At 45.9% G+C, this 23692-nt stretch overlaps 1 protein-coding gene across 8 annotated transcripts in view; it reads right to left on the reverse strand.

The window, feature by feature from the left end:
* The window catches only part of SMPD4 (sphingomyelin phosphodiesterase 4), a 431863-nt gene that overhangs the window by 75213 nt on the left and 332958 nt on the right, over positions 1-23692 (reverse strand). For 4 of the 8 annotated variants that reach the window (XM_085636345.1, XM_085636344.1, XM_085636347.1 and 1 more), the window contains 3 exons: positions 10719-10952; positions 9651-9782; positions 5884-6012 (listed from right to left, as the gene is read on the reverse strand). In XM_085636345.1, coding sequence (XP_085492471.1) covers positions 5884-6012; positions 9651-9782; positions 10719-10952 — 495 coding nt within the window. Of the gene's footprint in view, positions 1-5883; positions 6013-9650; positions 9786-10718; positions 10953-23692 lie in introns of all 8 variants that reach the window. The other 4 variants (XM_085636343.1, XM_085636341.1, XM_085636339.1 and 1 more) reach the window with 1 other exon arrangement.

Raw genomic sequence — 23692 nt, forward strand, 5'->3', positions numbered from 1 at the left:
CAATCTGCAGCTCATATGCCTTGAACACTTATTTTTAGGTTTAAATCTTTTTTTTTCTTTTTTTATGAAACAATAATACAGAGTAACCTCTCACCTACGTCCGTAGCTTTCTGAGTTTTGCCCAGAAGAGATAATTAGTTGGGTAACATCTGCGTAGGATATTATTACAAAAGCACAGAGCTTGGCTATCTGGGCAAGGGACGCCCCATAGATACTATAAAGAGTGGGGCTCAAAGATGACCCTAGAGGGACCCACTTGGCCAGAGGCACAATCCTAGAATGAAAGGTGTCAAAGGAGACCTTTTTCAAAGAATCACTAAGCCAATCTAGGCCCTTTCCATGGATGCCTATCTCATAGTGTCTTTGAGCCAAGATGGAATGCGACATGCTGTAAAGCACAGCGGACAGGTCAAGAAGGACTAGCATAGTTGGAAATCTGGTATCCAGAGTGCTCTGATACCCGATTCGGGTCAAGTTTGCGCTATATAAAACTCTATAAAAAACAAACAAAAAAATATTATTCACAAAATATTCCAGATTCTTGCCTGAAAAAGAAAGGAGCAAAATGGGCCGATAGTTGGCAGGCTCCTTTGGGTCAGCGTTAGGTGTCTTTAGAATAGGTGAGACCTGTGCAGACTTCCACTCCAGCTGAGGTTAGCGATAAGTTAAATAGAGATGTGATGGTGAGAGTGAGTATGGGAGACAGAACAGTCATTACAGAAGGAGGAGAGGATAGAAAGGTGATCCCAATTTGACTTTGATCAACAACTCTGACACCTGTGCATGAGTAATGGGCTTAAACCTTTCAAGTAGGGGGAGGAGCCAAGATGGCGACCGGGACGGCAGCGTAGGCTCCCGGCTCCGTGAACCTCCGCATCCCGCACAGATATCCTGTATGAGATCCTTCGCCTGCGCTATATGCCCGTGTTGGTGAATGAGAGCGGCAACCGATCGTGTGACTCTGAAGTTTCTGGCGGCGGTATCGCCGGAGAAATGTCCGTTTGAAGATTGCGGCCTGTGCAACCCTGGAACCGGGACCTCGAGTGGATAACATGGCCGGGCGGCAGTTAAACAACAGCGGCCTTTGGTGACTGGGTGGAGTCGGACTAACCGAAGCGGTGCGAATATCGGCCTACATTTCGCCGTGACCGTTCCTACCACTAAGCGTAGCGGAACGAGTGCAGGCCCGAGGTGGCTAATCCAAGATTCCCCGGTGATTGCCTCAGCCTTCGCCGGTGAGCTGCCCGGCCGCCGCCCGTAACTCGCCTTGATTCTTGCGGCCTGCTCCCGGATTTTCGCGGGCGCAGGTCCGTGGTGGGGATGACTGTTGCCTGTGACCACATATCGGATATATTTTTTGCCTGCCCCCGAAACCCTGATTCCAGTGACATGGAACCTGCGGCGCTTGTCCCTGAGTCCTGGTCCCAATCTGGGTTGGACTTACCCGGCGGCCATCTTGACAGGACGAAGTCTACCATCCTGTACACTGGGTCGCAGCACGATTGGAAGTGTGCGACTATGAGGAGCGTAGCGGAGCGAGCGCCGAGAGCTGTGCTGGGGTATGGTGATCTTCTCGAGGCTCTCGGTGCCCTTCATTCCGCCTTGGTTCACGGCGCCTGGGTATTGGGGAGTAAGCTTGATGGGGTGGCATCAGCATCGAAACAGTTGCTGCCTGCCTGTCCCCAGGTACACGGGGACTTCCTACACTGCACACAGGAGGACAGTGTCGTGGCCGGCCCTGTGGATAGTGACCAGCTGGAAACTCCGGACAGTATATTAACGTGTGATCGGCAGGCTGTGGGTCTGGTCTGTTCCGGAGGTCTTGGACCTGAGTGGGGGGTGGTGGCCTTGTCCCGTGCGCGGCCTCCGGCGACCCAGGCAATATTCAAGCAACGGTCGCCTGTTCTGGCTGATCTCGCCTTCTTGGACCTTGTGTGCAGTGCAGATCCTGGGGCAGCACTGGGAAAGACGACTCTCCATACTGCTGACTGTGTTGGTATTCAGAGACTTCCACCCTGCCTGTGTGTGTCGCTTCCTGCTCTTTTTTGGACGCTCCTCTTCTTTGTAACATTGGACATGGTACTGGGTCGATGGGTATGCATGGGTAGATTCGCAAAGAGTGGCCAAGGATAAGGTTGATCCTTCAGAGGTGGTCATCTAATAGGCGGGCGGGCTCAGGGGTTGCGTGCTCTCACGGCATAACTGGTAGTGTAATAGGCGCATAATGCTCCCCATTCTTCTTTGACATGGTCGATTCTGTGTTGCTTATTGTTTGCTTTGGGGGAAAACATACTGTGCGGGAGGGAGAAGCCGGGGGCATGTTTTGAAGGCCCTCCTCCAGTTTATTAATATTCTCGCTACCCCTTCGTCTGGTGGGGTTTCTTTTCTTACTCCTCTTTCTCTGTTTCTTCTATATTTCGGGTCTGGTTCCGGGGCGACAGGCACACTGCTGGGGGGGGGGGGGGGGGGCGTACTCATCTGCAGAGGTGCAGGGTGGGGGGTTGGGGGAGGGGATCCTTTAGTCTTTAACCCTATTTTTCCATGGCCTCCTTTTTCTTCTCTTATTCTTCTTTGTCCTTCTTTTCTGGGATCAGCATGGTAAAAGTCCTTCGTTGTTAATCGCTGCGTTTTCATGTGTGCCACAATTTCCGTGGTGTTTTCTGGGTTTTAGGGCAGGGGACTGCAGGCGCAAATGGCCGTGATATTCCTCCACATCCTGACTTTCCTGTTTCAGCGCCATTGACTAGATAAATTGCTTTATTGTTGACGTTTATTATTCTGCCTGCCATTTCTTGCTGCTGGGAAACTGTTTGGCACCTGATCCTTCCATCCTCCCTTATTATAAAATGAAAACCTTTTGTATCCTGGTCACCTACTTGGGCTGTTCAGTGGCCGACAGTTTAATAGCATGGAGATTCCGCTCCCCGAGGTGCTGCCTGTGATAAATATTGATTTCTGACTACTCTGACTGCTTAGCGGCCGGCCCCGGGGGTTGTAGGCCCATACTTGTTATTGGTTGAAATGTCAATAAAGGTTTTTAAAAAAAAAAAAAAAAAAAAAAAAAAAACCTTTCAAGTACAGCTAAAGAATTCCTAGGAACAGGATTCATTGTTGGCAGGTCAGAGAAAGAGGAAGCAGTCGTACAAAAAGTCTGATAGATTTTCGCCTCAAAATGGTCTGCAAAAGTAAGGCACAGTGCTTGAGAAGCTGGAATAACTAAGGGGCAGGCTAGAGGCTTTGTGAATTGAGTTAGCAACTTAAACAGTTCTTTAGCAGAATTTCCAGCCTGGTCAATTATGCTAATCGTGTGTAGTCTACGCATGTCTCTGATTGTCCTATGATAAGCCCCTAAGGCTAGTTTATATCTTTTTGTCAGAGGTGGATTTCAAAGCACGCCATCTCATTTCTAGTCTTCTACAGCTAGATTTTTCAAGCTTCAATTCATCTGAGTACCATGGGGCACTGTGTCTAATGGCCTTGAGAGAACCCTGTTTAAAAGGGCAACTATTTCTAAAGACGGAGAGAAGAATCCTGGAGCATGGCTAAGGCAGAGTTTACGTCCTGAATATATTCTATATTTGGAGCACAAAAGACTGGCTCAAAAGACTCTGGAGTGACCTGCTTCCAGAGTATCATCATTCTAAGGCCAGCCTTTTTTGACTTTAGGTAAATAACCAAAACCGGGACCTGAAAACTAATAGAATAATGATCAGTCCATGCTAGGGACTTGGGGAAATCGATGTAGAAGTGCTGGGAGTTAGTGAATACAAGATTCAGGGTGCAGCCAGCTATGTGGGCAGGGTCAACAACTTTCTGATGTAGACCTAACATTTCAAGGTCAGTAAGTAGGAAGGATACATCCGAGACAATTTCAGCATTATAGTTAAACTTACCTACCAAGGATAAATTGTCCGTGGCAAGGACATTTGGTGCTAGACGTTCCATCAGTTTATGGCTAAACACATTCTTGGACCTAGGAGGGCTACAGACTAGTGCACCCTTCCAGAAACCCCTGTGAGTAGTTACTAACGTAAAGATACATAACTCCATCCAGTCAGAGAGAAGAGAGTCAATCTCAACCTACAAGGAGTCCAGGAAAGCTATAGTCAACCTGCCTCCTATCTTAGTTTCTCTATCCAATATAACCAACCTATAATTATCAGGAAGTGCAATAGGAATACAATGAAGGCCAAGTGGGTGCAGCCAAGTTTCAGTGATAAAGCAAATAACACGTTGTAGGGGAGATAGCAAATCCCATATCTCTGTTGCGCATTTAGGAATAGACCTTACGTTGAAATAGAGACCATTTAGCATAGGGAATTCATTTGGGAGTTCTAAATGTTATCCTCTTACGAGTATTTTTAGCATTGGTAAGAGAGGTCTTTAGTCCACATAACTGCAGCGAGTGTACGTTAGGGCCTCCCCTGTCACTGTATACCCAAGTCCAAGGGTTATTAATGCAAGAAAAACCACATTCATAGCATGAGAACAGGTCAACTAAACAAGAGGGCACACTGGAAGCAGGCAGCCTTATGCGTCACTGTCAAATCTTTAAGCTCTTTGAGCTCGTCATTAGTACAGCAGATCATAGGGGAAGACTTGCCTCTATGGTGGACGATGTAGGATTCTTGGCACCAGGCTCTCGTCAAATAGGGAGCCGATAATGAGTTAAGAAACTCTGGACTGCTAACCAACCTAAAATGGCGGCCGATGCAGTCCAACCTAGTGTAAAAGTAATGACTTTAGCTCCCTCCGCACAAACGGTGTCAACTGGGGCAGACCTGGGAGCCAAAGGAGAAGGTGAGTGAAGCGTGATCTAGAAGCTCACAATAGTCCTGAGTACCTTAGGAAGGCCTGTCCTATCCTTCCCAATCCTACTTGAAAGTACTGCGATGTACGTGAAATTAGCCTGACAATGGAAAAGTGCGCAAAAAGAACATGAAAAGGGTAAAAAACAAGTAACAATAAAACAGAATGTAGGACAATTAAAACAACTTAAAATACAGAGGGGGTGAGAGAGTAATGAGGACTTGCCTGTCCGTGCAAGGCTCGCGTTAAATAGGGAACTGATACCGAGATCAGAGACACTGGAGAGCTAACCGACCTAAAATGGCAGCTGCTGTAGTCCAACCCAATGTTAAAGTAATGCCTTTAGCTCCCTCCTCACAAACGGTGTAATACGCGGCAGACCGGAGAGCTAAAGGAGAAGGTGAGTGAAGCGAGATCTAGAAGCCCGCAATAGTCCTGAGTACTTTAGGAAGGACTCTCCTATCCTATGTATGTCGAATAAGCAGAAGTGAGCGAAAAGGGTAAAAAAAAACAAGTAACAATAAAACAGTTTGTAGGGCAATTAAATTGCCTTAAAATACAAAGTGGGTGAGAGATAATGAGGACTTGCTTGTTCTCATTAGTAATAATCGTTAACACTGCAAAAGAGTTACAGTAAATATAAACAAAAGGACAGGCAGAAAAACACTTGATAACTTACTAAGAACAGAAAAAATTAAAATAATGTTTTCAATGTGCTGAACTGTTTCATAGCACACTGTAGAATCATCAATAATGACAATGCCACCTTTTGACAGTGAATGATGGGTTAACTGTGTGGCAAAAGGTATAATTGCAGTGTCAGAGGATCATCTGAGACCAATTCTATTGGTTGATATTCATATCCAGGTCACAATAGCTAAATGCTTAACAGCTCGGGGTATTAACCACAATACTGTTGCTTGCAAAGCTAGCCACACAGTTCAGAAGGTAGGCCTAAGAATGCAACCGTTAAACTGCATTGTCACTTCATGCAGATAATGCAAACAAATACAGATCATACAGAAAGCAGTAGACTTTCAAGATTCTATGTGTATTTTACTCCAAAACACCTACCCTTTCATTTAATGTAGTTGAGAGCCGGAACAACAAGCGTACTAGGGTAGCATTTTCAAAGCTTCGGATTGGCTGGAGCTCAGGGTCGCCTTGGTACTGGATATCAAACCGTCTCAAACCATTGATGATCTGGATATGAACATGGATACAATAGTAGTTAATGTTTGGTGTTTGACACTGCAAGTTTTTACCAATTTCTCTGTGGCGTCTGAAGAATGTGAAAAATATAGTTGGTCATACTGTATCTGAGGTATGCTACATTACAGTTGAGAAATAAAGAAGTACAATTCCCAACCCAGTTTAGTAAAAAATAAAACAATTTCATGATTAGAAAGACACAACAAAGAAATAAATATGATGTTGGGGTCAGGAGATAGGCAGCCTTCAGAAGTAAATCAAAAACATCTGTAGGAGAAAGCAGTACATTAAATTTTAGCAATGAACCCAGACAGAACAGGTTTTAAGAAGACATATTTGTCTTCCTTCTAAAGCAGTTTCATTCACTTGCAGCAGCAAATGTCCTAGTTTTAATCATAGTGGATGTAAGTCCAGCTCATGAAGACTGTAGCATCTTTGCAAGTGCCCCAAATGTTCCTACACTTCCAAGGAATGCTATTTTGATCCCAGAACAAGACTTATGCACCCTCCCTGTACAGTTTAGGCCCACAGAATCCAGTCGCCACAGGCCTTACCTCATGTGGAAACTGCTCTCTCCTTTTCCTTGACCATCAATGCTTCCTCAATCATGGAGGTTTTTATCCAGGCGAGGGATCATGGTTGGGACTGATGCAGATGCTTGCATTATTTTTACTCCATCTTGCCAAATACAGTCAATGATGGGGATTGATTTTACATATTTCATTGGTGCCCTCTTGAACTGGTATGGGAAATGGTCAGTTTCTGTAAATGTCATAGGCAACTGAAACTTCTTGAAGCCCTCTCTACCAGAGAAAGGAAAAGAGCAATGTCCAGGGGGAACAGCTGCTTGGGGCAGAGTAGTCTCAGAAGTGGTTGGTGCAATTTAGTCATCCCAATCTCGTTTGGGTAGGTGGGAGGAGTTCGATGGTGGGGTAGAAGGGGGGTTACGGGTGGCTCTCCCTGGAATTTATACTTGGGTTCAAGAATTAGTATGCCTCTCTGTCAGTGAGGCCATAGGGACCTGTTCAGTTTAAAAATGCATGAGGGGTCAAGTATGGTGTAAATCCTTTAATCATTCACTCCCTGTCGCTAACTAAAAACTGTGTAACGTAGAGTCTGTGCAATGCAAACCCTTAGTCTAAAGTCAACATGTTTCTGCCCCCCCTGATTATGGCCTATCCAGGTCAGCGGCTTTCATCATAACTGTTTCCTACCCTACTTCTATTCTAACCCAACCCAGTAAGGGGTTGTGTCTCTAACTGTGCATGGATGAAGAAGGGAAAAAGTGTACAGAAATAGCTGCACCCAGATTGGGACATTGCAGCATTCGGCTCGGTCACCCGTTGAAATAGAGAACGCATTCATATAATAAAGTCATCAATCACTCAATGAGAAACTGAATTGAACCCGGTTTGTTTATACTCAATACTACACAGCTTTCTTCTTGTGGTGTAGATGCCATGGTTTATCAGAGGCTTTGAATTTAAAGCCATTTTGTGTAAGTCACTTGTGATCTCTGCAAACAGCACACGCAGTGCACCACCATAAAAGAACTACACCAAAATGGTCTGAAGGGACAGAATTGAGCACACAATCGATGGTCAACCCCTCATCATTGATTCTGCTAAATCACTAGGAATTACTCTTGACTATAAACTAAATATGAAGAAGCACATCAGCGCTGCAACTAAATGAGCACATTTTCACATGAGCACATTTTCACATGAACACCTTAAGACGACTGAAACCCTTCATACCCGCAAATGACTATAACAGGCAGTTCAGCCTCTTAGAACCCCCTAAGTGGAATACGGGAATGTCGCTCTCTGCGGCCTGCCCAGAGCATAGATAGCCCCTCTTAGAGCGTCAATTAATGCAGCAGCGAGACTCATCACAGGCTCCAAAAAAACCAATCATATCTCCCCTGACCTTCGTGCACTCAACTGGCTTCCTTTTGAGGCCAGAATCCATCTGAAAATTGCGTGTATGACACACAAGGCATTACATCACAAAACCCCAAGATGCTTAGCGGAGAAATTGATCCTATTGGGTGGGAACAGAACCACTAGAAGCTCCCACAATCTTTTACTGAAACCTCCACGTTTTACCAAGAAGAAAACATATAACCGTACCTTCTCAGGAATGGCTCCAAGGATCTGGAATGCCCTGCCCCCAGAAACAAGACTGAACCCATCCACGGCATCGTTCAAAAAAGAAGTGAAATCGATTATCTTGGCTAAATTTACTTGAACGGTTTCATACATTCCTTTAGAAACCTGCCATTATGTAATAGCTACCACTAATCTATTTACTTGACCTATAGTATTTTTACTTCTATGCACGTATATTCTACCTATATAGGACCTGTAAAGCGCACTGTATGTTACCTATATCTGCCCTGTAAAGCGCTCTGATACCCGTAAGGGTCTTGTTCGCGCGATACAAAACCTTCAAAATAAAAATAAATAAAATAAAAAATAATATTGGGCTGATTTGTGGTCTAAAAATACACTAAAAATGGGAGTGCTGATTATTGTATTGTGGTTGTTTTGTTTATTTGGACAGAACTAGACAGTTAAAGTTACCTCACTAAACTGGATTTGATATGGAAGAATGCCACTGAAACACTGCTGCCATCTTGGAAATACCAAAAAGACTGCCAGATAGGCAATTAGTAAGTAAGACCTATCGTTGACTAAAGACACAATAGTAATTTGAATAATTGTCACTATATCTTCAATGCTAGTTTTGTAAGTCAAAGAGGAGCAGTACCAACCATTGCAAGTTCCATCCAAATATGGAAATTATTTACATAGGTCAGACACAAGACAGGCCTTTGTAAATCATGGGGATACCAACCAGAAAGTAAGGGGGTGGGGAAAATTTGGTGTAACCACCAATTTAAGCACTGGAAATCTTGAATCATTAGAATGCAATTGTCTAATCATAAGAAGTATACACAATTACTGAATGAAGAGGAAGCTATATGTGATCCAGGACAAACTACAATCGGCAAATTACCCAACTGATCACATCTTTTCCTCAAAGAAAAATGTATTTAAGCCACAACCAATGATAATGAATACACAATTCTACAACGCAACACATTGACCATGGAATCTATGGCAAGCACGCTAACTGTTCAATATTACAATGCAGTACCAAGTTGGAGTGTCAGTACCGTTGAATGCTGGTGCATTGTCAGGGCAGCATCAAAGAGTGACTAGGACAGGGGCATGAGGGGAATGCACCTGAGATAACTAGGCAGGAAATCACATCAAGGAACATAACTGGTAGAATAGTATGGACATGGCTCTCTGTTTGTCAGAGCCTCTAACGTCTTACCCTTTTCAGCCCTTCACTGTTACTGCTGAGCTTACCCAGGGAACTAGGATGAAGCGTAATGTAGACATGGTGGTAGTTCATGAATTAGTCATATTTAGGCTGAATTTTATAGACTGAACCTAGTTGTTATAGAGATATATGGAATTCATTTTGTAGGAACCAACACGTTTGCCTGTCCAGCCCTGCTGGATTCTAGAGGAACACATATTTAATTAGAGTGCGTCTAGTGACCAGGCTAGAAGCAATGCTCTCTTGGGGCAATGTAAAAAGAAGTGTGTTCTTACCTGATACCTGCCCAAGGGAGAGAGAAGTAACCTGTTGTCACTCATTATACAGTCTGGGAGCTGTTTCTTTCCATTCTCATTGCGCACTGTCTCACAGTTTGCCATTAACTGTGTCAGCTGTGCAGTGTTGAGCTGCTTACAACATTCAAGAGAAAGGAGAAATATCATGCAAAGCTGTACAGCATTATAACACTGAAAGCCATGAAGTTACAATCCATCTAAATTCTACTGCTCCTATGTACTTTGGAAAAATTAAAGGGTAACCAGGATCTCACAGACTCACACCAGTGACCTATACATTGCAGAGAGATTTCGAAGAACAGTAATTAAAGCACTAAGCTATCTCACTGCATAAAGGTCTGTGCAAACCAGATAGTAAGTTTGCTTCTCATTTCTTTTCACAACATACAGGGTGCTTCTGCTGGGGACTCTCGGTAGCCAAAGTAAAACCCCTTGCAGTGGCCTGAGAGGTCAGGAATAAGTCGCATAGTAGTAGTTTTAGTATTGTGAAGTATAAAAACTGATTTATATGGTGCTGTTGAAACATTTAACAAGATCTTATGGTGTAGGTTAAGATGCAAGTTAGTACAGAAGGCTAATGAAACTGGCATAGATCTCTGTCTCGCAGTAGAATAGTGTAGGACAGGCAGGAATGAGTTGCTTGAGTTTATTCAATTCTGCAACTGTAGGGTTTATTTAGGGCCACAAATGAGGTGCTTTGGAACAGCATAATGTGGAGTTCAGCCGCACAAAAGCCACAGTGAGATGCATTTGTAAAGTAAGACTTACATTTCAATAGCACAATGAGCCACAGGACAGATGGGGGTTGTTTGCCAGATCTATTTAAGGACCCAATCTTACATCAGTCCCAGATACACTTAGTTACTATGTTAGTGGACTGGTATTGTCTCATAATAAAACTTGAAGATGCTTAAATTGGGAGATGTATTAGCTTTAAATTAAACAAAGCACCTCTAATACTAAATTAGTTGATATACCTTATGGAATGAAATTTTGTTTTGATGAGGGTAACTGTGCAGATGCACCCTGTGGAGAACATTATCTTACCCTAAAGATCTGGCATAGGTACTCCAGCGCCTTCTCCAGGTACTCATCAGTCTTCCGAATACTGTCATGCCCCACCTCATCCAGGTCATTCCCATTGTAGGAGCCGTTCACATCAGAGGTGCCGAACCCAAACCAGGACAAGAAAGAACTACTGGAACATGCCTCCATAGAGTGCTCGGTTAACGACTTTGCTGTCTGCTTTGCCTGACCAATGAGCTGGGCAAGCCTTAACACCTGGAAACAAAAATCCATATTAAGAAATAAGACTTTGTAGGACAGTGCTGCGGAGGTCCTGATGTATGTTTTAACTACACTTACCGGGCACATTCAGCATTTTCACCTATAACTCTAGGTTGCCTAATACCTCTCATTCGATTCAACACCACTACCATGCATAAACTCTTCCCCGTCTCTACTGCTGCATGTGTGCCTCTCACACACCCTCCTACTGACTATACAGCAACATTTTTCTCTTTTGCCACTCATGCACAGAATTCTCGAGGTACCTGATACCAGACCGCTCTCTAGCTGCTGATAAACACAGGATGGAAGAATTACTTGGCTCTTACTACTGTTTTTGAATGGGGATATAGTTCATACGTTCACATGCTTTTGAATGAGTTTAATTTCTCAACCTAATTTTCCCTAGTATACTGAACACAGAAGTATTAAGGGAAACATTTTAAGCTTTGGCTACAGACTATGTAACCACTTCTTCGCCATCATTGGATTTTCTCATAGTCTCACATGCTTTCGAAATAGAACAATAAGCAGGTTTACCATGGACGGTGAGATGATGAGCATTTGCCTTCAGTAGAACAAATCCCTCAGGCTTGTCTCTTCAGTTCATGCTCCAGTTCTGGCATGAGAGTTTATACAAACTATATAGGTGTCCTCCATATCACTTTCTTAAAGACCACACACAAAGAGGCGTGTTCTCCATTCAGGTAGTAATTTTATGAACATCCCCATACATTCTGTGTGTCTCTGCTTGAACAAGGGCTATTGCTTAACTGAAGAATAAAATGCAAAAGACAGCTGAGTAGAAGACCAAAACATTTTAGTTCTCAAAAAACACACCAACAAACGAGACTATCAATAGAAAAAGTAAAGCCCGTTGGCTATAATAGTAGGTTTGTGAAAGGGATGTATGTTGATACTTCGCATACATTTATTCGCATGATTTTAGAGCAATGTTTTTACTTCGCATAAACCATTACTTTGCATGTTTTTATTTAGCATAAACCATTACTTGGCAAGATTTAACTGCGCATGTATTTATAATGCAAATGGTTATAAATGTACTATAGTTCATGCTAATTAAAAACAGCGCACTATATCATGCTTACCCTACACTACCTTACACTACTTAAACATCACTACACTACCCGAAACCCTAATACACTACCCCTACACGACCTTCCCCCTTCCTGGACCCTACACTCTAACACTACACTTCACCACCCCCGACACTACCCTAAACCTTATAACACTACCCTACACAAACACCACACCACTACCCTAAACCCTAAAACACTACTCTGTGCACGACCCTCATCCTTCCCCCAGTCCGCTCCCTACACTACAACACTACGCTGCACGACACCCCAACACTACCCTAAACCCTAAAACACTACCATACACTACACAAACACCACAACACTACCCTAAACCTTAAATCACTACCCCCTGTACAACCCTCCCCCGACCCCCAGGCCTGTTCCTACACCCAAACACTACCCTGCACTACACCCCGACACTACCCTAAACCCTAATACATTACCCTACACTAACACCACTACACTACCCTAAACCCTAAAACACTGCCCCAGCACGACCCTGCCCCTACCCCCAGTCCGTTCACTACACTAAAACACTACCCTGCTTGACCCCCCGACACTACCCTAAACCCTAAAACACTAGCCCCAGCACGACCCTACACTACTCAAACACAACCCCACAACCTAAAAGACTACCCCTGCATGATACAAAAAAACTACACTCATCTCTCTCTCCTCCATGGTTCATCTCTTCTCCAGCTTCCAGCGATGTCAGATCTGCAAGTCGTTTGGAAATGGAAGCTCCTTCCAAACAACGATGTGGATAGCGCACACCATTACAACGCATGCGTTGTAACAATGCTTGCGATGTAACAACTTGCATACTAATGGTACGCGTTGTAACATCGCAAGCGTAGTAACGCATGCGAAGTAATGGTATGCGCACTAGCAACAGCGCACTAAAGGCTATTTACCTTGTGAAAGCTTATGGGTAAGGATACTCTGGTTAATATGGAAGTTGGGGGGGACCCTAGGAATAAAGCATGGAAGTGTTATCTACAATATTTTATCTTTTAAACATTCTTTGAACTGTTCTTAAGAACAGAAAGCTTTATAGCTTTAGTTAACTGAGTTTAAGAGCAGGCTGCAAGAAAGTCTTCAAGGACAATTGTGTACAACTGCATTTGTGTAGTGGCTCCAATGGATAGAACAAGTCTTGATAGGACCATCATGTATTCAACCTTCCATATGGGCACACGCCCAGGCACCAGAAAACTCTTGCCAATCCTTGAAAGCACTGCTCTATTACCAAAGCGGTGGACAAGATCAGCTTACTTTCTTGTAGCCCTAGTTCTGCATCGTAAGAATTGACACCACAAAACACTTGTCAATCCTTCAAGGCACTGCTCTATTACCAAAGAGGTGGATAAGATCAGCTTACTTTCTTGTAGCCATAGTTCTGCATCGCAAGACTCTTTATTTTAGTCATTAATTCTTTTTTTTTTTTTAAATGTATGTATTGGGTAACTTGCAGCAACAATACATAGAGACCCAAATCTGGGACCGACAATATCATCGTAGCACATAATGTTGCAAGCATGTTTTCTTTTTGATGTGTGGACCGTGGCAACTCCACAATAAAAATACAAAACTCAGAAAAAAACCCGCAGAGAAGCATCACCCCTTCCGGGACAGTAGATGACATTACATTATTCAGTGGTTGAATCCTAGGCATCACAAACACACGAGTGGTACAACATATATGAAGTCCCAATTCCGGCAAGCACTGTCAAGGCACAAATCAGCACATAAATATAAAAAAGTCAGGTTGGCTCAGCAAATATACAGTGAGTGGGGCCCAAAAATCTTTAGGCCGAGAAACGCTCCTCCACATAGGTATTGAGCTGATCTCTGCGATATATGAAGTCGCAAATCCATTTTTAGGTCTAGCCTAGCACATGCGCTGCCTAGGAAAATTACCTCTTGGAATCACTCTGGACTTTTCACAGGCTTGAGCGTGTGTTTTATTTTCTGCATTATTTCAATTGGGCTTTGCGTGTGTCTTTCTAAAAAGACAGCACGCAATTGGGCAAAGGCAGCTGCATGTACCATTTATCCCAGTAAATGTATTTGTCCACGGCCTGCGGTTACGAGCAGGGGCGCCATCTGTTCGGGGTCATGTCACCATCTGTTTTTAATTAGCGCGTTCGCCGCGCAGCCGTGCTCACTCGCCCCCGCTTCTCTCGCACGCCATTCTTTTTAACCAACCTTCCCTTCACATGTACACGCACAGCCCTGCCAATGCTCTGTTTGCAATGAGAAACTTGTGCATTTGCTGTCATGCTAGGCCCACTGCTGTTGACTTGGTAGAAGGAGGAAGGCAGCAGAATCGTGTTTTGACAGTGGCGGCCAAGGCAGAGGTAGCGAGGCCTCTGCTCACACACACGGCTCTTGATTTTCTCTACTGTGCTCGCTTTCTGATTTGGTACTGGCATTATATAATGCAATCTTAACTTTAAGGCAAGCACCCTATTAATCTAATGTTTGACCTCACAACCGCAGGTTCGAACCCCAGTATGTCTGCTTAGCCTTTCATCCTACTGGAGGCCGACGGATTAACTAAAATTCATTTGGGTAGTAATAAACATCTATTATTCTACACCAAGATGTAGCATACTTCAGCCCCACCTTCACTTGCACACTGGGATAACTCACTTTCGCCTCCATTCAATTTGGCCCCTGATTTTCTCTACTGTGCTCGCTTTCTGATTTGGAACTGGCATTATATAATGCAATCTTAACTGTAAGGTAAGCACCCTATTAATCTTATGTTTCACCTCACAACCGCAGGTTCGAACCCCAGCACGTCTGCTCAGCCTTTCATCCTACTAGAAGCCGCCGAAGTAATTAACATTCATTTAGTTGGCAATAAACATCTGTTACTCGACACCAAGATGCAGCATACTCCAGCCCCGCCTTCACTTGCACACTGGGATAACTCACTTTCGCCTCCTTTCAATTCGGCTCCTGATTTTCTATACTGTGCTCGCTTTCTGATTTGGTATTGATTCGGCACTGGCAATATATAATAGGAGCCAGCAGCGCACAGGCTGCCATCTGTTTTGGGTCAGGTTTCATTTGAAGACCTTGCCACATTCGTTAGAAGTCGCGTCCCCTCCACCCCACCTCAACAAGAGTACGCTTTCATTTTCTCTAAAACACAAAGGAACAGAAGCAAAATCAATTACGGTGACATCTTACTTTTCAGCGGACTCGTCAGCACCGTCTAATGAGCGGGCCTTGGCCAACAAGCCTACCCTGGAAGGCAACAAGCAGCTGCTACAGTAGTTAAAGCTCCTTAAAGACCACTCATGTCTTGGGGAAGAAGGGAACGATCTTTGTGGGGTTTCAGTAACTAGCTACATTGTGATGCTTAACCATTTGTTGACCGGATGATCATGCTTCCGGTTAAACAAAACAGAAGAACGTTAGCAATCAGCATTTTACCCTAACTGTTGCGGAGAAAAAACAAACATCTACAGCAGGTAGACACAGCGTAACTCTACAGAGTTCATCTTTTCGCTCCCCCACCTCAGAAATCTGCAAGCACTTCTCCTTTCTTTCCTTTTTATTTTTTGCATTATGTAGCGCGAATGAAGGTATCAAAGCACTTAACATAAGTACTAGTTCCATTACAGAAATCTGCCCAGTGGGTGATAATGAGCTGCATGGCTAAACACTTATAAGGTCCCAAAGGCGAGACCTATTGGCTATGCCAATGCTTGTTTAACAGTAGGAGTGGTTTTTGCCCCCCAGCACTGCCCCACCGCCCTTTTAGCTAGCAGAGTCGAGACCGCGACAAGTCGCCGGTTGCAAGGCTTAAGACTCTTCACACTGCCCAACAGGCAGACCTCCGGAGCACATCGCACAGGTTCCATCACAACATCTGTAAGGACGCTCCCCACTCTAGACCAAATTGCAAGTATCCCTGCACACAGCCACGCCAGATGTAGAAAATCAGCATAAGCCTGTCCACATCTCATGCAGCAGGCATTATCACGCAAACCAAACCTCCGCAGCTGCAGTGGGGTATAGTATAACTGGTGCAAATACTTAAAGTGGATTATGCGAAGATTACAATTCGCCGCGAGGCGAACTGTTAACTCACAGCAGAATTTCCATTGTTCAAGCCAATGTGTGGACCTCAGCACAGCATTCCATTTAAGATATGATGGGTGTTCCCCCGGCTCCCTCTCCCGCAGTGACGCATCATAGAGCTTGGCCTTCAGGCCCCTGCGCTCTTCCCCTGTCAGCACCGACTTCAGTGCCAGCAGTGTTTTAGGTTCAGTCGGAAAGTCAGGGTAGATGGCTCTAACCGCCTGCCGCACTCGTACATATGTGAACCCCAACATCAAGCCAGTGGTCTGACCGCCCTGTAAATCCTGCAGCGAGCTAAACTGGGCCTGCTTGTACAGGTCCCCCATCTGTGTAATCTCAGGAGCATTCAGCGTGCTCAGTGCGGACCACTCACGTGCCGCCGAAATGTCCGGGTGCGCAGCCAGCGGCAGTGTCGGGGCATAGAGGTAGGGAAGCTGTGCTCGTTTTGCTAGAGCCCTCCAGGCCCATGCGGTGCACTGCACAGGATTGATTTTGGTTCTGGGGCCTTCCCCACCTTCCGAGAGTGTCTCCGCCACGAGTGACATTGGGAGAACTGCATCTGACTCTATAGCTGTGTGGGGTTGGAATCGCTGTGGAAAGAGCCAATAGTGCGCAAATTGGGCCTGTGCGCACAGGTAGTATAGTTGCAAATCAGGGGCCTCAACCCCCAAACCCCCCCCCCCCCTCCCCCAATCAAATGGCTGCACAAGAACATCCCAACTGCATCTGGGCTTCTTACCACCCCAAACAAATGTGAGCAAAGCCGACTGAAGCGTCTTAAACAGCGAGGTGTTTAACTGAATGGGGATATTCACAAACAGATAGAGAAGTTTGGCCAAGATAGACATTTTGAGCACCGCAATCCGATCAGCAAGCGAAAGAGGCAACCGAGCCCACCGCTCTGCCTGGTCAGTGATCCATGCAATAACTTGGCCATAGTTCATCGAGATGAACTGATCAGGATCTCTAGGCAACCATATACGTAGGTATTTCACTGGGTCCCGAGTCCACATCAGCGGGAAGTCCAGCTACACCTCCCGCGTACCAGCTGTCAACAGGAACTCTATTTCGCCAAATTAATCCCTAGGCCGGAGTATCTTTCAAATTTGACATACTCGCGAAGCTGTTCTGGTAGGAAAGTAGCAGGATCACGTACATACAGTAGCATGTCGTAACTTACAGGCAAGAGGCTCCAGTGCCAACCCAAATAACATAGGCACGTACCTCTTTCAATGGGAAAAGCCGAAGACACCCGGCCATTCACGCGCACTCAAGCAACAGGCTCTGTGTATAGCACCCTGATCCACTGAAGGAAGAACTGGGGAAGGCCCATCCTAGTAAGCACAGTAAACTTGTAATCCCACTGAAGGGAATCTAATGCTTTTGCAGCATCAAGCAGCACTGCCACTGCCTGAAAGTCTGGGTAAAAGTAGTGAAGGGTGGCGAACACCGTACACAGGTTGTGCGTGGTTGATCTGGCGGCTACAAATCCAGATTAGTCAGGAAGGAGAGGGACCAGCGGCTGGGGCCTATTGGCAATCATCTTTGGGAAGATCTTAGCGTCGATATTGATGATCAAAAGGGGCCTGTAGGAATCGCACCGATTGGCAGCCTTGTTGGGCTTCAGGAGAGTCACCAGGAGTGCTTCTCTGAGAGTGGGTGGGAGACGCCCCGTTTCATATGCCTCCGCGTAAACCTACAAGAGCCTGGGGGCCAGATCGTCCACATAAGCCTTGTAGAACTCACTGGGGAGTCCGTCAATGCCCGAAGCCTTGCATGTGGGAAGAGACATTATGGCAAGTTTGACACCCTCAACATCAAATGGCTGTGTAATATATTCCCTGTGCCCCTGGGACAGCCACCCAAGTGCGATGTCGTCCAGATAAGAATGTATGTTTGCCATCTGCGCCGCAGCCTGTTTAGCATAGTTTGGAATAAAAGCTAACGACTATCTCACTAATCTTGGGTGTAGCGTAATGCGCAACCCCCTCATCATCCAACATCTCCGTGATGCATTCCTGACTGCGTGGAGACGCTAATTTTTGTGCCAGAGAGGGACTTGGTCTACCCCCCCCCCTCCCCATAATATCGAGATGTGCATTGTCTGGATCTGTGCACCAACTCTTGGTCCACTGTATCATTAAGCTAAGTCACGAGGTCCTGTATTGCTGACAACGTCATCGGAGAAGGGTTCTTGTCATACTCACACTCTAGCATAGAGAGTTCAGCAGCCAATTTATGGATTCTGCGTCTTAGGTCCCGCAATACCCCGGCTTGCGCCCCCAAGCAGACCCCCCTGATGGTCACCTTAAAGGCCTCCCACAATACACCAGCACTCTCAAAGGAACCGTCATTCTTCCTGAAATAGTTACGTATTGCCCCCCCAATGGCAAGTTTAAAAACAGGGTCCGTGAGGAAGGCCTGCTGCAGACCCCATGCAAAGGGGGGTCTCTCATGTGGGCACCTGTAGCTCAAGGACCACCGGGGAGTGATCCGAGAGCGTTCTAGCCATATGTCTGACCTTCACCACCCTATGCGTGACCACCTCCCATGCACTGAGGATATAAAGGTGCTCTCCCGCTCTCCAGGATGTTGCACACGCCATACAACATGCAGACCTCCCGAGTCCAATAGCCCTAACAGTACCTCAGAGGCCTGCTTGGGCTGCACTGTACCACTGCCCTATCGATCCATAGCCACATCCAGACAAACATTAAAATAACCGCCCCAGAGGAGCTCCACCGGGGGAAACCCCAAGATGCGGCGTCACACGTCCACAAAGAAGGTCAGATCGTCAACATTCGGTCCATATACATTGACCAACAACACACTCTTTCCACCCACCTGGCCATGCACCAGTGCCATTCTGCTGTGCTCGTCCGTTTCTGCACGAATAACAGTGAATGGAACCCATTTTTTAACGAGGATCAAACCCCCCCTTGAATAAGTAGAATAAGAGGATGCTATTCTGACACATGCCCATCGTGCACCCACTGGTTATTCTGAGGCTTTAGTGAGGTGTGTCCATTGTAAAAAGGCAATTTGCACATCCATCCTATCCAAATATGCCAATACAGATTGGATTTTCTTTGGAGTGTTCAGTCCCCGTACGTTCCAGGTCAAGAACTTTACTTTACCACTCATTTAGACGGAGCCATGTGAAGATAAAAACAAGTACAATAGAAACTACAGAGTGTGCCCGTAGTTGCATGATACGAAAACAAGTTACTTACCTGTAACTTTGGTTCTCCAGTATTGGAAACTTTCATAGATTCCCATGCTTGTATCATTCCCCATCGTTGGAATGGGAGTCCCCGGTATACATAAAATAGCAATAGAAACCATTACCAAAACAGAGCCTAGGCCCCTTCTTGTTTTGCAACCTATCAACCTCTTTTTGTAAAAGAGACCAAAAAAAATGAACAACCAATCAGATTAGCCTCACCCCTTAGAACCCACCTGAGAGAAGCTCAGAACCTCAGATTTTCGTAGCCGTTGTGTAACCCCACCACTGATGATGGTAGAGGCTGAGCTTTCCCAGGGGAGGAGGGTGGGTCGCATGGGAATCTATGAAAGTTTCCAATACTGGAGAACCAAAGTTACAGGTAAGTAACTTGTTTTCTTACTCCAGTATTGGAACTCTCATAGTTTCCCATGCTTCTATCAGAGTAGCTAGCAGTTGGCAGCACATTTTTTTAACCATGACCATTATAAAACCAAGAACAAAGCAATAGCATATGCACTATAACCACAATATCAATGGTCAATAACATACTTAGAAAAACCTTAGGCAATATAAACAAATAAGGGTCAAAAATGTGCAAGAGCTGCAAAAACAGTAACATGGAAGGAGGGATGAAAGGGAAAGCTCACCACTACTGAAAGAGGTTCCTCAGGACTGCCTGGCCGACTGCTGTGTCGCTCTGCGTAGCCGAATCCATGCAGTAATGCTTGTAATCGCATGGGTACTGCTCCAGGTCGCCGCCATGCATATGTCCTGGATAGGAACTCCGGCAAAGAGAGCTGTCGAAGAAGAGATCGCCCTCGTGGAATGAGCACGGACCCGCCCTTCCAGGGGCTTGCCCGCTGCTCTGTGACAATATTGGATAACGCTGGTAATCCAACTAGCCATCCCCTGCTTGGAAAGGGGAAAACCCTTACGAGGGTCACTGAAGGACACAAATAGTTGAGAAGACTGCCTGAAAACCTTAGTACATTGGAGATAGAATTTTAAGCACCTCTGAATGTCGAGAGGGTGAAGTGTCTTTTCTGTCAGAGTAGCCGGTTGAGGGGAAAAAAGTTTTAAGTAAAACCGGTTCATTCAAATGAAAGTCTGAAGGCACTTTCAGTATGAACTTTGGGTTGGTACGTAGTATCACTGTCCCTTTTTTGAACTGGAGAAAAGGTTCCTGAATGGTGAGGGCCTGTAATTCACCCTCTCGTCTAGCCGAGGTCAAGGCTAGCAGAAGAGCTACCTTCCAGGAGAGGAATTTCAGCTCCACCCGGTGAATAGGTTCGAAGGAAGGCTTCATGAGTTGGGCGAGAACCATGTTTTATTTTCTTCAGAAATGATGTTTATTACATTTTTCAATGTAATATCATCCAAAACATTTGCAGGACAACCAAGGTAGATTTTTGACATTGGAGATTTGTGATGTAACCGAATGGCATAGGTAGGGGCGCAAGGAAGCATACAGCCAAATAACATTTCCATGTCCACTGTGTTGGCGTGGATCACTGCTTCACTCCGCAGTGCCCCACCATTAAACGTAAACAGTTTATAATTAGCCTGACAGCAGGGGAATCGGTTAACGCTCCATAAATCGAGTTCTACGACACATTGCATACATATGCGTAATAAAGTATGAGTCCGTACAGAAGAAACACAACAAATATTAAAATGTAAGAAAAGATAAATAAATAAACCGGTCTGGTGCAATAGGAAGCAACTTGTGTCTGGGCATAAGGGTGTGATGAGCCATGTGCTGTTGTGTACCACAAGGAAAAGAGCATGTATAAATGTAACAAACATATGTATATGTGTAAATATAAATGCTATTACGAGGGGGGGGGGAGAGAGAGAAAGGGCGAGCGTGAAGGGTGGGGTGAAGTGAGGAGGGGGGGCAATCAGACAGGAGGAGAGGGTAACACCTCCGAGACACCATCCATGTAGAGGGGTTCAGACAGGGAGGACACCCGTAGCAATTTTTGTTTCGACTACTGTTAAGATATTCCTGCCATCGCGCAGGGATTTGTTTCGAAGGAGCCGACGTTCTTGCCTCAGCCTCCTGCTGATTTGCGAATTCTGAGATCAGTGCTCTCCGCAAGTCTAACAGCCATGCGTCAATCATGGGGCCTGTTTGCGCCTTCCAGGTCATGGCTATCTTTCGCTTGGCCAAGCCCAGAGCAAGATCCAAGAATTTATTCACGTTCTCACGAGCCGAATTACGCCTCGTGACTCCCAGAAGACAGTGGAGGGGGTCACCTCCACCAATGCATCCGTCGCCGCTGTAAGCTCGGTAGCCACCTCTAACCTGAATACTTGTACGGTGGCGCAGGTCCAGACCATGTGGGTAAAGGTAGCTCCCTGGGCTCTGCATCTGGGACACGTCTGTGGCAGTAAGGTACATGCGCGCCAGTCTGTTGGGGGTGAGGTAGGTATGGTGAAGGTAGTTACATTGTGTGTATTTCACTCTGGCGTTAACTGAAATCATTTTGGGTTGACAAAAGCACTGCTGACATTGTTTGTCTGATAGGGTAATGGAAAGTTCATTGTCCCAATATGAACGCAGTGTCATCAACGCAGGGGAATCATCAAGTCTAATGGAGGTGTATGTGCTCGTTATGGCTCGCCGGCTGCGGCCATGTGTGGGTAGTGCGTGTAGTAACTGTGAGGTAACAGGTTCCTTCCGGTCAGCCGTCCATGCCCGCAGGGATGAGCAAGATAGTAAGGCATGTAATAAAAAAGGAACCCTGCGGTACACCATACGTGTCCACCAAGCCTTCAAACGTCAGCAGCTGTGAGTCTGCGTACATGTCACCCCATGTGTCCAGCCCATTCTCCCTCCACACCCCCCAACTCTGGGCGTCCATGACATGAGTACGTGCCTGGGAGCAATTCCAAGGGTAAACTGGGAGCGTAAGGGGGTGGGCGACCCCTGGGTCTCACATACATAGACCAATGCTGCCTGGCTGCCGTCATTAGTAAATTAACCCGCCGTCTGTGGGTCGGTGTAACCGTTACCGACAGCCACTCCAGGAGCGTTGGAGAATCCCAGCCCACGGCACCAGTGGTGACCTCAGCAAGGTTGCTCTTGGCAATCCACCGCATCGGCCACTGCAGCTGTGCCGCTGCATAATATTGCTCATAGTTCGGCGCACCCAGGCCGCCCTCTGACAGTGGCAGATATAGTTTATGGAGCGCAACCCTGGCTCGCGAGGCCCCCCCCCCCATATAAGTAGAGACTCCAGGTCTCGGAAGAGTCTCTGGGGTAGGCGGTAGGGGAGCATGCAGAAAAAGTATAAGAGACAAGGAAGAATTAACATCTTGGATATTGCAACTCGGCCCATTGGAGACAAAGGAAGATCCGTCCAAAACGGGAGAGTCGATCGAGCACGTGTTATGGCCTGGCCTATGTTCCCATCAATTGTGTCTGATTCTAGGTGGTAAATCTGAACCCCCAAGTATTTAAAAGTATTGAATGCCCACTGCAACGGGGTGGTTGGTCCCAACTGTCGTTGAGTCGATGTCATAGGGGTCATGGGAAACACCACCGACTTAGTCCAATTAACTTGGAGGTCGGAGACTCCTGCGTGCGTATTTAAAAGAGCCATAATCGAGTGTAATATCTCGGTCTCACCACGTAGATAATTTAACGCATCATCGGCGTATAAGGAGACGATGTGCCATCGATGGTCTGACCACAGACCCCAGTCCCTGACCCGCTGCCGCAGCTTCCACGCCAGGGGCTCCATAGCCAGAGCAAACAGGAGCGGTGACAGGGGGCAGCCCTGGCGTGTGCCCCTCACTATCGACAAAAGCGGCGAGGAAGTACATCCCGTGTTTACCCTTGCCTGCAGTCTAGAATACAGTAGTCTGATCCATTTCAGGAAATTAGGGCCTACGCCAAACCCTGCCAGTGTCGCCTCAAGGTAATCCCAACGTAAAGTATCGAATGCCTTTTCTATGTCCAGGGAGGCAACTTGGGCGAGAACCAAGTTAAGATGTAAAAAGAGGAGGAGGAGGCTTGACTGGAGGGAAAGCTCTGAAAAGGCCCTTGAGAAACTGTTTGATTATCCTTGCTGACTAGAGGGAAGGACCTGAAGATGTGCGTCTGAAGCGAGAGATGGCTGCAAGATGCACCTTAATGGAAGAGTGAGCCAGTCCTGATTTTGCCAATGAAAGAATATATTGAAGAACTTCATGCGGTTCAGACTTAAAAGGATGGACACTCTGCTGCTGGCACCAAATGCAGAAACGCTTCCACTTCAACCTGTAGGTCTTGTTGGTACTTGGAGCTCTAGCCTGAGAGAGAA

This window comes from Triturus cristatus, chromosome 11 (genome assembly GCF_964204655.1).
Source record: "Triturus cristatus chromosome 11, aTriCri1.1, whole genome shotgun sequence".
In the NCBI taxonomy this organism is placed as follows: Eukaryota; Metazoa; Chordata; class Amphibia; order Caudata; family Salamandridae; genus Triturus; species Triturus cristatus.